The sequence below is a fragment of the Lepisma saccharinum genome, chromosome 20 (genome assembly GCF_977018435.1).
Source record: "Lepisma saccharinum chromosome 20, izLepSacc3.1, whole genome shotgun sequence".
Lineage (NCBI taxonomy): Eukaryota > Metazoa > Arthropoda > Insecta > Zygentoma > Lepismatidae > Lepisma > Lepisma saccharinum.
The window spans coordinates 15,813,072-15,830,900 of record NC_139248.1 but is presented as its reverse complement, the minus strand read 5'-3'; the positions used below and the strand labels follow the sequence as shown (position 1 = coordinate 15,830,900).

Below are 17,829 nucleotides of genomic sequence, written 5' to 3'. Positions count from 1 at the left end.
GCATTTTCCTCCCCAGCTATCACCAATAACCTATCTACAAGTTTCCTGACATCATCAACCCACACAAATTCTTTAGGCAGGGTGTTGTATTGTTTGATTCCACTGCCAGTCTTGATCTGTGACCATATGGGCTTGATTAAATTATTGTATTTTGCTCCACTGCTAGACTTGACTCTTTTTTGTGTGGGATCATTGTTCTGGTATAGAGCATCTGATTTTATTAATATTTCTTTGTAATGTTCATAATCTTGATCTGTATAGCTGCCAGGCCTTTTCCTAGTCATCAGTTCCCACAACCCAGGTGTGCCGGGGTACTTAACAAAAGCACCTTTTTCTCCGAGACGAGATTCTGAATAAACAATCAGATCATCCCCCATAAATGTTACTCTGAAATTGCCAATTCTATGTATGATACTGCCATCAAGCTCTGTGTCAGCATATAAGCCAAACACCTCATCTTTATTGTCTTTAGGTGTGGTTAAATATTTTTGAGCAAGAAGACCCAATTCAATAGGATCCTGAGTAGCTTCAATTCTTCTAGGAGCAATAGGACTAGGTGTATGAATACTGGAAAGTGGGGTGAATGGATAATCTAATATGTTCCTTGCAGCTACAGGTACAAGCTCTGTGATCAAATTTTGATTTTGCTCTGTAACAGTTTTGATATTCTTACCTAATTCACTAATAGCATCAATTACAGGCTGTTCTGCTTGTTTGTGTTTTTCATAAATTCCCCGGTTCTCTGATTTCCATCCCTTAAATCTTTTTACAAGATAATCTCTTAATTTAAGATCATCAATTATTGGCCTTTTCATGTTTATTTATTTATATTTCAATGTCTAGAAAATTGTTGATTTTATTTCTGTATTTGCCACTATTGGGTGTTCTTGTCATATCAATAGTGACAAACCCATAACTGTCCTGGTTCCAGCACCTGCTGCAAAACTTGGAAAAATCATTGTAGCTCAAGTCCCCACCTACATATTCATCATGTATGTGTTTGAGGTTGGTATGATCTTGATGAAACACACATATAAAATTGCTGTTGTCTCGGATCAGTTGCTTCGGTATTTTAGAAAAAGTCTGTGCCAGGTAGAAGCAATCAATGTTTTTGTGTCGGCCCTGTGTAAAGAAATTTCTAACCTTGTTTTGATTATCCAGTATAATGTCATCAAACACAACAACAGAATTATCGAGACAGTCATGAAGTGGCTTAACATCTGATTCAAAAGTAGCTATATCCAATCCATCATATAGCTTCATCAGCTGCTGATATTTTAATTGTTCCAAGCTCTTAGAAAAGATATACAAGTGCCTGTTTTTCCAGTCTAACCAGTTGGGTGCCAATAAAAAATTATCAACCATTAGTGTAGTTTTACCACAAGCAGATGGCCCAACAATAAGACACCTAATATTATCAGGCAGCAAGTTGCCATTTCTCTTATTCTGCTGTTCAGGTTCTGGCAGCCTTTTTATAGCATCCCAGGTGTTCATATTATCACTTTGCCTGCATCGATCCAGCTGTGTTCTGGAAGTCCTAGCCATTTGACAAATAACTTGTTGCCTTTTCTGCGGATTATTTTTTCTATGAGATATGTGTCAGGCTGTTTAGTTTTGCTGAGCTCTTGTTCATAGAATCGGCCTTTGAGAATTTCTCCTCGATGATCTTTTATTATATATGTGTTAAGGGTCCCGGGTTTAACTTGAACCACTGTAAATAATTCAGTGCTCCAGTTTCTCGTAAAGCCTCTTTTGAATAAGTGCTTATATTTGCTGATTCTTACTTGATCACCCACCCTGTATTTGGCCTTTCTTGTTGTTGGCTGGTATCTAGGATAATAAACAGTCCTGATCAATTTTTGCTCATCAGATGAAGTTACTTCAGAGGGTTTCATGTTGATTGTGGAATGGACCGAGTTGTTATATTTATGTAGAAGTTCTGGAAGAATATTAATCCATTTATAATTACCTTGGAGGGTAAATTGTTTATACATAAGATTTTTTAGGGTTTTGTTGAATCTCTCTACAATTGAGGCTTTGAGGTCACTGTAACTCGAGTAATGTTTTATTGCCTGGCTTTTAATAAATTGTTGAAACACTGAATAATAAAATTCTTTGCCATTATCTGTTTGCAAATAGCGCGGGGATCTTCCACTCTGATTGATGATTGTTCTGATGGCTTCTGTAACACATGCCCCAGTCTTGGATTTGAGTGGCAGAGCCCAGGCAAATTTTGAAAATGTGTCTATCACAGTGAGTAGATACTTGTAGCCCTTGTTGATTTTGTCTAAGTTTTTCAACTGCCCACTTGCCATTTCAATCAAGTCGCTCTGCCATAAATCATCTATGCCTTTTGTGACTACTGGGAGCCTCTTAAAATTATGTCTGGCCTGTCTGTGTAATTCATCAACAATAATTTGTCTAGACATAATATGTGAACAAGAATATTGCAACTATGGGGTGTTCAGCAGCTGAGACTGCAGGATTTTCTAAATATAATTTGTCTCCAATATGTATTTTAAATTCCAAAGAGCCATCATCTTCAGTATAGGCTGTTTCTAATGTATTGGGGTCTGTAAAATCCTCCAATTCTACACTGGTGATTTTTACTTTGTTCTCAGCATTTGTTATTGATAAGGTGGGGTAGTGGTGTGCCTGTGGTTGAAGCCAATATTTGATCTTGATTGGTCTCAGTGTGCCCCCAACAAAAAACTGGTAATAAAATTGTGCAGGGGACAGCATATATATTTTGCCACCTGGTGTAAATGGTGAATCATATTCTTTGTTGGGGATGCTGTACAATTCAAGAATTACTGTATGTTTTGGATTCTCGATTATGCCGGTTATTTCTTTTTCTGCTGTAAGCAATCTGCTTGTTACAGATTCAAGGTGCTCATTGATAGTCCTAACAACATCATCATGGCCTGGCTTAATTTTTATGTCCACAATAAGTTTATTGTATTGTTGCACAATCTCTTGAAGCTGGGTGGCAAAAACAGACAGAGCATTTGCTTGATTGGATTCCATGGTCCCTAGCTGTTGCTTGATATTAGCTACAATTTGTTGCAAATTTTCAACAACTGCCAATTTTGAATTTTGAGCAGTAAGATCATGGACCTGTCTTCTGATATCCTCAAACAGGGCATGCAGTTCATTAATATGTTGATTGGTTGGTAGAGTGGCCACTGTCTGAGTGAGATGTTTGATCTCTGCCTGGATATTCTTGATATCTTCTGATTTCAATATGCGATTCACTGCCCTCTTAATATTTTTAAGTTCCTGTGATGTGGGAAGATTTGATACTGTATTTTGCAAAAATTCAAGTGCCAATTTCACATTGTTTAATTCAGAAGCATCAGCCACATTTTGCATAGCATTTTGGAGCAGGGCTATATCTGCCTGAGTGGGTGTTGATTGTTGTAAAATTTCAAGTTTTGTTTGGATATCATCTATCAAGTGATGAAAATGAGATAGCTCAGATTCAGTGTTGAGGTTTTCAAGCTTTGTGATTTGGTGCTGGACACTGACAAGGGTATCTACAATTCCAGGCAATCGGGATTCTAGTACATTTGCCAAATCATTTTGCACTGCTGCTATTGTACCTTCAAGATGGGTTATGGAACTTTGAATTTTTCCAAAATCTTCATATGTTTCAAGTTGCAGCTTAATATTTGCTACACTCCGAGTTATTGCATTCAAAGCATCAGAAGATGGCAAATTGTTCATAAAATTTTCAAGTGTCTCAATTTTTTCTTTAACCTCGGCTATGGCATTGTTCAGAGGGTCCAGATTAGGTATCTGGAGTGACTGAATCTGTTCCTTTAGAGTGGAAATCACTAGATCAAAATCTTCTTGTGATTTTATGCTTTTGACAATTGTTTGGAGCTGTGCCTGGACATTATTTATCTGCTCTTCCAATTGTTGTTTCAATTGCTCGGAGTTGGTGGCCTGGGTCTTAAATTTGGCTTGAAGAGCTGCTACAGCTTCTTCTAAACTTTGAAAATTATCCAATGTTGCCAGATCAGTATATTTCTGAAGCAGCACTTTGAGTTCAGAATCAATTTTAAGAAGAGGGTCCATGCATTGTGATTGTAAATTTGTAATTTCTAGTTGAAGACTGGCATTGAGTGTGGTTTGTAAAGCTTGTAAATCACTTCTTAATTTCTTGACTCTGACATCAAGCATCAGAATCTCATCACTGTGATCTTCATGTCTTGTATGGCCAAATATATCATTAGGCATTTTTGTTTTAGTGGTTATTTATTATAGAGTATCTGATTCTTAATTCTATAAAAAAAGGTATAAGCTTATCATATGATCCAGGGACCTCAATATATAAGCAGTCACCAGCAGAAACAGTATATACAGTGCCAGAAATCATGTTTGAGTGCTTAATTCTATAAATATTTCTCCCTACTGAAATTTTAACATCACCCTCAGGGGTTGTAATAAATTGCAATTGACCACCTACAGGTAATTGGTAATGATTTAAATTATTGTTAAATATGTACAATATTTTACCTGTTTCATCATCATTATCTGTAAGTATGCTGTTCAGATGAATAATTAACAAGCCACTCAGTTTAGACAGCATATCAGAAGAGGGTTGTGGTGTTGGCAGGTCCATAATAGCCTGTTTTTTGAACCCAAATAAGTTCATAGGCATGTTTATTTATTTCAAATCATGCTCTGTAATTGGGCATTGATTTCCATTTTTCAAATCACAATGCCCCCATGGTAGAGTATGTATGCCACATGATAAAATGCATCTCTTATCATCATGTGGGTCCAGGGCCACTTTTCTTACAATATTTGAAGTCAATAAGTGATCCACACTCTGAATTCTGGATTCTGATGTTTTGATTAAATTCTGGGATTTGAGGCAATTTTCATAATCTTCAAATACAAGCTCTTTTTCAACAGTTACTTTGCCAATACCCTTGGCCTTTTTGGCAACAGCGCCACTACATGTTTTAAAAGTATACATCTTGGCACTTAACCCAGCAAATTTCACAATAACATCACCAAGTGTCTCATCTTTTAACTTGCCAGGCACCTTTTTGTTGTGGTGTTTAATTATTGTATGTTCACTGGTATCAAAGTATTGAAACAATTCAGGCTGTGACATATCTTGATAAACATCTTCTGTTTTAATATCAAGAATAAAACTATCCGTGTCCATGTACATCAATTTTATATTATCACCATAAAAAGGTTTCAACACATCATAATACAATGTTAACATATGTAATTTGGCCAATTCCAATATCGCAGCCCCTACATAAATAGGTTTATCAAACTTAATTTTTGTTTTCTTCATGTTGAAAAGTGCCATGTGCTCATCATAAATTCTTCTATAATTGAAATTAGGCTTTGCAACCAATTTTTTGCTCAGGCTGGGGTCAGTAATTATTTTAACATCGGTATGTTTTCTGACATTTTCAATTGTTTTGCCATACACAGAATTCACCATCAATTTAAACAAGCCCTTTTCAAATTGGCTATTTGCAGATGTTCGAAGCTCTGTGTTTGTATCAATGTATGGTTTCAACCATTCTGAGTGCTTGAACCTCAAAACTTTGCCAACTTTGGTCACTTGAACACCATGTTTCATCAGGAACTGGAGGTTTTTGTAATATATGACACAACCCTGTTTCGGCTCCAGAGTCATCATGAGCTTCTTCTGTTTAGAGCCAGGTGAGCACTGAACCTCGGGAATTGGGGGCAGATCAGAAAATTTATTGTGCAAATCATCAGGAATTGTCAGATCAGCCTCTAAGAACAGGCCATAGTCACTGTCATCAAAGTCCTTAAGATCTTCAATATTGAAATTTTCAACCCACTCAAGCCCTGCATATGGCAGTTTATCCATCATGGCATAACCATAGAGGCTGTTTGCATCTACATATACTATATAATTTGATGGCCGTGCTGGATCATAATCAGGCATATATTTGTTATTTGCTCTGGCATATCTCTGGGAACATTGCACCATGCCTCCTCTTATACATTTCTCCATAAACAGATACTTATCTTGATCGTGGATCAGATCCAAATGCATGTTAGTGTTCAAAAACGTTGCAGACCATGCTAGGCTCGGGGCACTGAAAAAATATATTGGATCCAGTCTATAATTTTGCATAGAAGATTTTCTGAATGCCTGCAATATATCAGCTAAGAGGGTGACGTCAAGTTTCAAATATGCCATGTGATAATCACCAAATGTCTGGCAATTTAAATTGTTCCACATCAATTGGGCATGGTGATAATCTTCATCAGTGATTCCAGATCCTCTGATTTTGCTGTAAAACTCTTCTTGTGGTGGCAGAGAACACTCATCAAATTTAGAAAAATCTGTAACATAGTCATATGGATATACACCCTTCCGCCTAATTAATTTCAGGTCCTGATTTGGAAACAATGCACGTGTGATTTTGAATTGATCATCAGATAATTGATTTGCCAGTGTAGCCAGGCTAGCCGATAAAATTCTGTAAGAATCAAGAAATCTTATGTGAATAGGAACACCATTAACTTTAATTATCTTGCTAATAGATATATATTTCTCATCATTTTCAGCTAAAATATTTAAATTCTGCTTGTCAAACCCCTCGTATCTGATCAGATGATGGAAATCATAATTGGATGCTCCATGGCAAAATATGGGGACAAATTTTGGTCTCTTGATCTGAATATTGCAGCTATTACACAGGGCCATTAAGAATTTACCATCTGTATGAGAATGGTGTTTCACCTTGATATTTGTATCTGAAAATTCAGAATCACATACCGGGCATTTTTCTGCATTGTTGAAATCCTCAATCTGTTTCTCTGTTAAAGGCAACATAGGTTTTGATTTTAATAAGATGTTAGATGCTATGTCACGGCACTCATTTTCTATTCTATGTGCAAATATTTTGATGGCATCTGGTCCCATGTATAAGTGTGGTTCACTAGCTACACCATCCCGTATAACTATATAACAAAAACTGGAAGGCTCATGTAGCTGGTATGGTGTAATTGAAGATTCTTCAGGATCTGGATTGCAGAATGCAAGAGGTTTGAGATTTGATTCAAAATCACAGACAATATATGCTGGGTGTTCCAACAAGGCTTCAAACTTTTTGAATTTGCAATTTTCACTTGGATTGGGCATCACCATATGAACAGGTTTATGGTTGCCACAGTATTTCAGATGCTCAATTAACTTGTTTTTAGCAATTTCTGCATTTTTTTCCCGAACCCCATTCACCATTTTTCTACCATCAAAAACAGTTAAACATCTTCTGTACAACTTGAATATTGTCTTAGATTTGTCTAGTTGTTTTCTGACTAAAGCTTCAAGATTATGTATCAGAGTGTAATGATATGTGCCATCCTTTTCAATTAAGAGCAGATCAATCGGAACAGCAGAATCATCATCAAATGTACTAATTCTGAGAGGTTCTATCAAGCAATTGCCAGTGGAACAAATAAATACATTAATAGATAATTGTTTGCCATTGATATGCTTGGCCCTTTTTTCAAATTTATCAATATTCTGAACAGACATTGGATATTCTAAACCCTCCATTGCCTCATCAAAATCATTTTCATGTTGTTTGTAATAATTTATTCTCTGAGGATTCCTTGAAACTGGAAACAAAGCAGCTAATATACACCACAAAAAGCATTTCTGGGCGGTATTTTCAATATTGACCACGGCTTGTTTGTTTTTAATATTGGCAGGTAATGGCAGATATGTAGAACCTTGTAATGGGCTGAATTCAGAAATATTAATATATAACTTGTGTGGAGAGCCGCATAGGCTCCATCCAGACTATTTTGCTGCAAATTCAGAGTGTTTAATATTCAATTGATTTATCAAGCTGCTTATTATTGTGTCTGAATTTGCGTTTGAATATACCGGTACAGTTTCTGTTATGTGGGGCTGTGTAAATTTTGTGCCATTTGGTTTCTTATATTGTGCAAACAATTTAAGGGACAGTTTATAAGAGCCATTTTGTGCATTTAGAATTGCCTGCAGATCAGAATTTATACTGTTCAAAAAATTCTTAATGTCACATCTTGGCTCTGATACAAACCGGTAATCCCTAAGTTGGGCATTAAAACTGCTATGGATGGGTGCATGGCGTGGCTGCTTTGCAGGTCCAGCATTAACAGGTGCTTCGTGCTTTCTTTTCAGACCAGATGTAGATGGTTGTGAGGGCAATATTGATGACTGTGCAGAGCAAGTATCTTTATGTGTATATGTGAAGTATTGCATGCTATATTTTTTATGGCATTTGGGGCATATTTTTGTGGGAGTTCTGTATTTGTCTGGGTTACAAATCTTTTGGTGCTTAGCCCAATTGGGGCTGGATATATTCTTATTGCATTGATTACAATATTTTTGACTTGGCATTTTTGTTGTTGTTTATTATATACAATTTCTTGGGGTTCAAATCAAAACTCTATGCTGGATAAAAAATATCAGTTGGGTTCAGCACTGTGCTTTGTGTGTGTGTGTATGTGTGTATGTGTGTATACACTTAATATTTTTGGCTTTGGTAATTATATACAATTTCTTGGGGTTCAAATCAAAACTCTATGCTGGATAAAAAATATCAGTTGGGTTCAGCACTGTGCTTTGTGTGTGTGTGTATGTGTGTATACACTTAATATTTTTGGCTTTGGTATTTATATACAATTTCTTGGGGTTCAAATCAAAACTCTATGCTGGATAAAAAATATCAGCTGGGTTCAGCACTGTACTTTGTGTGTGTGTGTATGTGTGTATGTGTGTATACACTTAATATTTTTGGCTTTGGTATTTATATACAATTTCTTGGGGTTCAAATCAAAACTCTATGCTGGATAAAAAATATCAGTTGGGTTCAGCACTGTGCTTTGTGTGTGTGTATGTGTGTATGTGTGTATACACTTAATATTTTTGGCTTTGGTATTTATATACAATTTCTTGGGGTTCAAATCAAAACTCTATGCTGGATAAAAAAAGCAGAAATAGGCCACAACTTGGCCACAAGTGGACCGGAAGTAGGCAAACCGGAAGTGGACCGGAAGTGGACCGGAAGTGGACCGGAAGTGGGCCGGAAGTGGACCGGAAGTAGACCGGAAGTAAATATGTGTGGGTGTGGGTGTGGGTGGGTGTGGGTGTGTGTAGGTGTGTGTGGGTGTGGGTGTGTGTGGGTCTGTGTGGGTGCGGGTTTTATAAGCATCTTGGCTTAATTTTAAGTGTGGCCAAAAAAAATATCAAGAGGGGCATATTTTTGACAGGTTTATGGACAACAATCTCACAGAAGTGCCTTTTGTAAGTGTAAACAAATCAATCTGAGGGGGTTCATACTTTCCGAGAAATTCCCGAGGGCATTTTTACAAAAATCTTGGATTAGACGGGGTTCCACACTTGAGCAAAAAGCTCATATGGGCATGTTGAGCAAGTTTTAAGTGTAGCCAAATCTGCCAGAGGGGGGTTCATACTTTCCTGTGCTGGTTATAGGGTCAATTACACTACTCTTGTCCTTTCCACTCTTTCCAACATCTTCTTCCATTCTTTGTTTAACTTCAGTCCCCCATTCCAGTTCATAGTGTCTTCTTCACCTTTCTTCTCTATTTCCTTGGCTTCCTTCCATTTTCTAACTAGCATTCTCTTCTCCCTTCCGATCTGCTTAGCCTCATCCCACTCTATGTCATGTCCTGTTTCACTTTCTTTTCAGTACAGTATAATGGGAGATAAAATAATGTTAATGAGTGAAGGACTAAATATAGGTTCCAGTCTAAGCCCAGCATTGGCTGAATTGGTTATGAATGAATGGGAAAAGAAAGTGATAGAAAAGGGAGGTGACAAAATGATTCTGTTTTGCAGATATGTGGACGACTGTTTTGGCATATGGAAGGGAACGAAGAGGCAGCTTGACATTTTTGCCAAAGAAATTCAAGATGAAGAAAGAGGGATATTATTGGAACTTGAAATAGAAGAAGAAGACAAGTTAAGCTATCTAGATATATTGATGAAAAGGAAAAGAGGACAAGAAATTGAAACCGCTTGGCATCAGAAGAAGTGTGCAGCAGGAGTATTCTGCCACAAAAGAAGTGATGTAAGTGAGGCGACAAAAATAAATTTTATAAAGAATATGGAGGACAGAATCAAGAAAATATGCATGAAAGAATGTGAAAAAGAAGGCAAAATAAATAGCCTATGGAAACAGCTGGAAAAGAATGGCTATGAGAAGCAGGATAGACTGGACATAAACAGAAAAAGTAAGAAAACGGGCAGGGGAGAATTGGAAGAGAAAGAAAAAGAGGAGAGAAGGTTTGGAATAAGGAGTATGGGGAAGACCACAGAAAAGATATGCAAAGTGCTTAGGAAAGCGGGAATTAAAACTTACAGGAAGGGAGGGAGAAGCATCTTAGGAATAGCGAGGAATGCTAACAAGAAAAAGGAAAACAGAGAAGAAGAAGAGGAAGGGATTATCTACGAAGTAAAATGTAAAGAATGTCAGAGTGTGTACATAGGAGAAACGAAAAAAAGGCTGAAAGACAGGTTGAAACAACATAGGGATGATGTACGACTTAAGAGAGAGAGAAATGCAATATTTAAACACACGAGAGAAACAGGACATGACATAGAGTGGGATGAGGCTAAGCAGATAGGAAGGGAGAAGAGAATGCTAGTTAGAAAATGGAAGGAAGCCAAGGAAATAGAGAAGAAAGGTGAAGAAGACACTATGAACTGGAATGGGGGACTGAAGTTAAACAAAGAATGGAAGAAGATGTTGGAAAGAGTGGAAAGGACAAGAGAAAAAGAGGAGAGGAGAAGGAAGAAAAATGAAGGGAAAAGAGCGTGAGATTAAAAAGTCCAACCACATTCTATGGAAGTAATTGTGTTTAGCCTTTTAGGTGAAAGTAAAGTTGGGAAGTGAAAGTCATCTGCTAGAAAGTTCCAAACAACTTTCTAAATAGTCTGGAGGGAGTAATGTTTGTGTATATATATTGCCCTTTTGTTGTATCTGGTTACTTTTGTACTTGATACAGAGTCTGAAGAAGACCTTGCTAGAAGGTTGAAACGTTACGTTAGTTTATGTTTTTAAATAAATTACTGCCTTGGTCAGCATATTTACTTTAAAAGAATAATGGCGTGGGTAGGCCCGGCATCCTGGCCTCATAGGACGCTTCGCCACTGCTCGTAGCTCCACAATTTCCTCACGATGGTGGGTTGCGGTCCTACACATGCCAGAGGAAGTCACGAGTTGACATCGGCATAAGAACGTTTCTAATTTTTTGATTTGAAGCTGATAATGAATTTATCTGGCTTTCATCAAACGGTTCCAAAGGAAAAGAAAAATAAAGAAAAAAAATTATTTGGGAAGCAGTAGATAGCACACGATGTCACAATATCTAGGCCATAAAAACTTCTGAACTATAAGAAGACGCAGTCTTTAAAATAAATCCACTTAACGATATACTCAAAAGGCACTAAAAGTGGAATATTTTAAAGTAATTTACCACAATTTCTAGGACGTATTTAAGGGGGGTGCAGGGGTCCGGACCCCCGAAAGACTCGCCAAGTACTAAAATTAAGTAATGAAAATATTAGCATTTATTGCATAATCGATGGTTATTAATTTCCTCTGAACTTTTTAGAAGGCTTTGAATTACATTACAAAGAAGATTTATGTACACTACTCAGTGGCGAAGCGTGACATTTATACGTAGTCATCGCAAGATTTGCCAAACGTCAGGGTCGATTTTTCAACGGAGAGGCGGGGGGGAAGGGAGGGGGAGACAACATTTCTCTGCGATAAACGCCAAGTTCACTGCCAATTCAATGTAAGAGCTTATACCATAGACCTTACGACTACAAAAGACACATAATTCTATCTCATACGACGAGAATTATTAAATATGATGGAAACTGAAATGTAAACACCTCAATTGTCGCGTTTAAAGGTCAGAAGAACCTTTATGGTTCGCCGCCAATTGTTGTCTTGATAATGAAAAGCAGATTCATATCGTTCAATGTACGTTTCTCCTCTTAACAAGTGGAAATAGCAGACATTCGAGTGGTATGCCCAGGATTTTCGAAGAGGCGGGGGGAGGGGGGGGGTTACGTGTACATTTTAGTAGTCATTCCTGAAGTCCTGATTTTGCCATATTTTCCTGCCTTTTCTTTCTCCTTTTTTTTTCTAAAGAATATTGAGCCTAAGCAGAATTATCATCCTCACCACCCCTCCTTGAGCACGCCACTGGCCACTCGGAAGAATCTTGATGACTCCAGACAAACCCTGCCGTGGCTGTAAACATGGAGATGGGGGCTGAGAAAAGTGCCTGTTATAACCCAGACCTTCAAGAGTGGGGGAAAGTGCAGGTCATTGGACCTGTCTGCCTGTTCGGAAGTGTTCGGCTGTTCTCGGCACTGGCGGAGACCAGAGATATTAGCACCAATCTGCGATGAGCTGGGCCGACGAACCCCATTGCCTTGAATATGAAACTTGGCGGGAGGATTCGGCGCGAGGGGGCCTCATTTTGATACGCCGCTAAGATTAGCGAATCTCTTGCGTAATTCGAGCTGTTTCATGCTGTCGCTTGGCACAAATATGCGAGTATCCTGACATTATTTTTACTGCTTCTCTAAAATATATAAAGGCAATATTTTTATTATTTTGCTTGGTCATTGCCGCATCTCCCGATGACCGGACGCCTCGCCTCGTGACACTACTACTCAAAATAATATGCATAAAACATTAACCAGAAACTTACTTTTCTGCAATTACATGTAACATCATTTTGGGGTAAATGTCTGTTATATCGGAGACACATTTCTATCGGATATTTTCAGTTTCAAATGGTTCGTACATACCAATTGTGTATTGCGGAACATAGTTGAAGGTGCCATTATTCTTTTTAAATGAAAATAACTTCAATTTATCACATTACGAGTAATTATTTTGGGTCCTTTCTTCCGTTACGGAACATACAATATGGCGTGCACAGCTGTGGATCATCGCGCGTCGTGCTTGTGTTTTGTCTATTTGGAGTGGGTATGCAGTGTTTCAACCTTCTTAACCGAAAAATACCTACTTTCGTGTTCATTATGTCACCACAAACCATTGACGGATAGCCCCAAAAACCATTCACGATAGCCCCAAAAACCATTCACCATTGCCCCAAGAACCATTGACGGATAGCCCCAGAAACCATTCACGATAGCCCCACGGACCATTTCCGGCAAGGTTAGGTTAGGTTGGGTTAGGTTAGGTAAGCATAGTTAAAAAAATCTCCTAAAAAAGGCACGTTTGGAAACACTGCCGAGAACGCGTGACTATCGACGCTCGCGCCATCTGCAGGTAGGAAACAACGGCATAATGTTGTCGCTTTGCACAAAATGCAAGTTTATTATATCAAAAGTGCTTATTTCTTGTTGTGCAGCATTCTACGGTGAGAAAATACCTCCACGAACTTTCAAAATGCTACAGAAACTCATTTCCGTAAGTAGTTTCTTCTGTAAAAATGAAGAAATGTGTCTCTGATATAACAGACATTTACCCATTTTTGTTAGTCGATAAGTATTCAATTATTCACCTATTTGACATTAATTTCATTTGCCAGGGCACTTGTTTTTATGTAAATTATTCCGATCTTAACTACAGGTATCTAAGCTACGTAATGAATATGCACTCTTATATCTCTATTCTTATACAGTATTTTTACCTAATCGTGTAATAATAATATAATATTAATTTATGTATTGTAATTAGTATTAATTTGATTTATAATTATTTTAATATACACATCATTATTATTATTAATAATAATAATAATATTTTTATTCCTGGGACAATTTTTTCGGACCCCCCCCCCCAAACATATTTCTAGATACGTGCCTGCATACTCTGCAATTAGTCATACAGCGACATCTATCCCTTTCCTTCCGTTTCTTAAAATTATTTTGATCTTATACAAATAACTTACGGTCAATTATTCTGCGAAATAGATCAGTAAAGAAACACTTTAGTGGTTTAATTGTAATTGGTAATATCCGTCCAAACTTTATCAAAAAGTTGAAAGTTTACGCACACACAAAACCTGCTTGACTCACCCGTTATGCACCCACCTTGGCAGACACGGAAAATTCGTATCATGAAAAAAAAGAAGAAAAAGAAAACTTGAAATTTGAGAAGCCTGTGTTAAACGTAAATTTCTTTAATACACGAAACAAGTTACACTGCAATGATTATGAGAGTGTCGGTTGCTCTACTGCTGGTATTTCTTATCAGTTTAGGATTATACTGCGCTACTGGGACGAAATGTGTGTCTTCTGTTCGTGGGTCTCGAAATATCGAACTTGACTGCACCAAATCGGAAAATAACGAAACTCAGTATTGCTGCTGGCAACCGTCCGTGCACTGCTGTTCGTCGAAGGCGAAATGGAACGAAACATGGATTAGATCGAAGTCCGTTGTTAAGAGTGTAATATTTGGTCTTCTCTTCTTTCTGCTGCTAATACTTATTCTTTCATACTGCTTGCCTGCTTGCATCGGTTGGGTAAGCAGAAGTAGGTCAGGTTCTGTCATCGAACAGGTATGTTATGCAACAAAAACCGTAGACTTTTTTATTCGAACTACATGGGGACACGAAAAGAAATCGAATTAACGAAAACATGAATCATTTAAAGATGATTTCAAGGGGAATAAACTTCTGTTCGAATTAAATAGGGTCCACTGTTATTCTCAACTTGAAGGGTAAATGTGAATTGTACGAAGTGTTTGCATGGAACTTTATCATGGCACAAGTCTAAAATACTGTTATAACATGCAGATACACACTGTTAAAAATAACGTAGTCGAAATTGACTAAATCGATATATTCGCATGCTATTTACTTACTCATATTCAAATACTCGGTTTGGAATATTAACTGTCTTGGCATTCTCTCAATTAATTGTATCGGATTTATTTAACCTAATTAGAGTATCGCATGTATTTGTAAAACGTGTGTAGCATAAAAATATACAAACTTTTTATGGTGTGAACTTAACTAACGTTTTTTATGTATGCAATAGTGAGTTAGGTTGGAAATACTTTTTGTGGAACAATACTGCGGTAATGACAGAAAGGATTCAGACAATGATGGCAAAATAATGACTACATGGCGAATGTTTCTTCCGACTATGTCAAAAGAGATTATTTTGTGTACAGTTTTGATCAAATCGCATTAAGAATATTGTCAAACACCAAAAAAACACCAAGAACTGCAAGTCACTCTTCCTTTGACCTATATAGTAACGAATGGATAGATTATTTATAAGTTAACATGTTCATTGTTACACATTTCTTTATTTAAGATATGGTGCCAGCCATGCCTCAAAACAGTCAGGCTTTTGCTACGTTTTTTTTTTCAATAAGGGAGATGTATTTAACGTGTGATTACCATCTCCTTTCTGTACTCAGGCTTATTATAAAACCTCAAAACATATATTTTGTGCAACAGAATGTAATGCAGGGTTGGTACACCATTTAAGCAACAGTTTTTAGAAACAACTGGTCATTTAATAAGTTTTATTTTGTACTGAGATCGTATGATATGACCTTAATTTGCAGTTTTTAAACTTTAAATTCTATCTTACTATCTTGCAAGAAAAGCTTTTGAGTTCAAATCCTAGTCTGGTCATTTTAGTGAGAATCCCTTCAGATATTTTATGTATTCATCATTATCCACAGTCTCGATTGGACTAAACAGACAGAAAAGTGACCGAAAATCAGAAGAAGAAAAAAAAAGCATAACTAAAAATTTTAGATTCGAATTGATTTTGGTGGTAGGGAGGCTCTTTGCTTGATAGAAATAGCGTGTTGGTACAGAAATGGAGTCCACCAAAACTAATTTTTAGAAACACAAACCCATAGTTGCAATTACTTACAATTTTGTAGGACTGTGGGTACGAATCAATACTTTTTTCCTTTTATTTGCAGAGAAATCTCTACAATGCCCTTCTGTTCCATAGTGGCCATCATTCTTTCACCTGGTTCCTAATTCCAAGGGTTAGGAGGCAGCAGTCACGAGGTACAATCACAGTCACAATGCTGCAGCGCAGTGGACGAGTCGTGCCCCAGCATGCAACGGAACAGGAACCGCCAAAAGAGGAAAAAACTTCCCCAGCACCCCCTGCGTACGACGAAGTTATGCAACCACCCTCGTACGACCAGGCCTCCACGATGCCACCGTACCAATCTGCTACGTCACAAGATGGAGACGTGAGCGCTGTTCCTCCAGCAAGACAGAATCGCGAAGGAATGGAACCTCTGATGACAGTATAGAAAAGCAACAGCTATGTTGGAGGATCAAACATATTTTAAGGAAAAATACAGCGAAATTTCACTTGTACTTATCAAGAACAGCTTGTTATATGTTTCTTATATAATTCTTTCATGGTTAGGTTGACTAAAACACGTTCATACTTTAATCTACTACGTTCACACTTTAAAATAAAATTACTATTAAACTATCTCGCTTCTCGGTTATATTCGAGCATGTATTGCTGTTGCTGTAAATTTACTCTAATATTTTTTTTTTAAAAAGAAGAAGTCCTTTCTTACCATTATGATTTACACAGGTAAGTAAGATGGTTCCAGAAATAGCATTGTATTTATAAACAAAGAAAGAGTACAGGTATGTACATATTGAACAACTGTAGCACATTATACTTTTCCTAAAGATAACCAATGCAAAAATTGTTTGCCAGTCACTCAATGAATAGAACTATCGCAACTACAAGCACACGAAAGTACTTTTAAACACTTTCTTTCACACTGCAACTGTTCCTTATGTCCTACTTATCCCGGAATAAAAGTGCGTTTTTTTGTAGCCCTTGAACATTATTGCACAAGGGAAGAAGCTAATAATGTTTTACATGCATTCTTTCACACTGCAAACTGTCCTCTGTCCAACTTATCCTAGTAATAATGAATCTTTTGCAGCCCTTGAACATTATTGTACAAGGGCAAAAGTTTGGTGTTAACTTAGGGTTGAGACAATCAAGATCCTTTAGATTCAAAGGTAGAAAAATCATTCTTGCACTTCATCCAAAAGAACTAACAACTTGTTTAAGATCCAGATTGAAGCAACAACATAAGCAGTGTACTGAAACATATCGTTGGGATTACTAGACAAATATCGTAGGATTGACATCATCAGTACAATAAACATGACATCCTCAGTTCATAGAATAGGCATTACGAACTATCTAAGTGTTCTACCCAGTGATGTGCGTCTACGCGTAAACAACGATAGTCTACATTCTACACGTAGACTATTCGATGCACGTAGATTACGTAATCTATGTAAACAACATGGCAAAAGGTGATAACTTAGCCAAGGGCGTCGTGGAATACAAAAAAAATTATACTGCGTATCAGTTGCTGATGTGTGAGGAGAACTCTTCGTACTATTTCTTCCAAATTCGAACAATTTCTCACCTAGGAAGAAACCAAATGTAGGATATATTCTAGCGTTTTATGGGAAAAATACCACTTCTGCCTCACGACTGCCATCTGTTGTTGTTTTTTGCATACTATTTATCTTCTTCCATAGTTGGTAATACTAGAAGAGAAGAAAAATTTTGTTGTAAATAGGGTTCTTTTCATTTCTTTAGGAAACAATATATTTGAAAATGTCACTTTCCTTTCATGAAAGCCTTGAAAATTAATTTTAATGCACTTTAGATTGTCTACGTAGTCTATGTAAACTACAACCCTATGTAATCTATACGTAGATTACCTGTAGACAACGCATGTAGACGTAAATAGTCTACGGCACATCACTGGTTCTACCAAA

At 37.2% G+C, this 17,829-nt stretch overlaps 1 protein-coding gene across 2 annotated transcripts; it reads left to right on the top strand.

The window, feature by feature from the left end:
* The first annotated feature begins 14,177 nt into the window (after window positions 1-14,177).
* LOC146003535 (uncharacterized) lies at window positions 14,178-16,493 on the top strand. Of its 2 annotated transcripts, none has more exons than XM_083141825.1 (2): window positions 14,178-14,544; window positions 15,969-16,493. In XM_083141825.1, the coding sequence occupies exons 1-2, from the start codon at window positions 14,230-14,232 to the stop codon at window positions 16,311-16,313; spliced, it is 660 nt and encodes a 219-aa protein (XP_082997951.1). In that variant the 5' UTR covers window positions 14,178-14,229; the 3' UTR covers window positions 16,314-16,493. The 2 variants fall into 2 exon arrangements, with proteins under 2 accessions (XP_082997951.1, XP_082997950.1); XM_083141824.1 differs by having other exon boundaries at window positions 14,178-14,580.
* The last annotated feature ends 1,336 nt before the right edge of the window (window positions 16,494-17,829 follow it).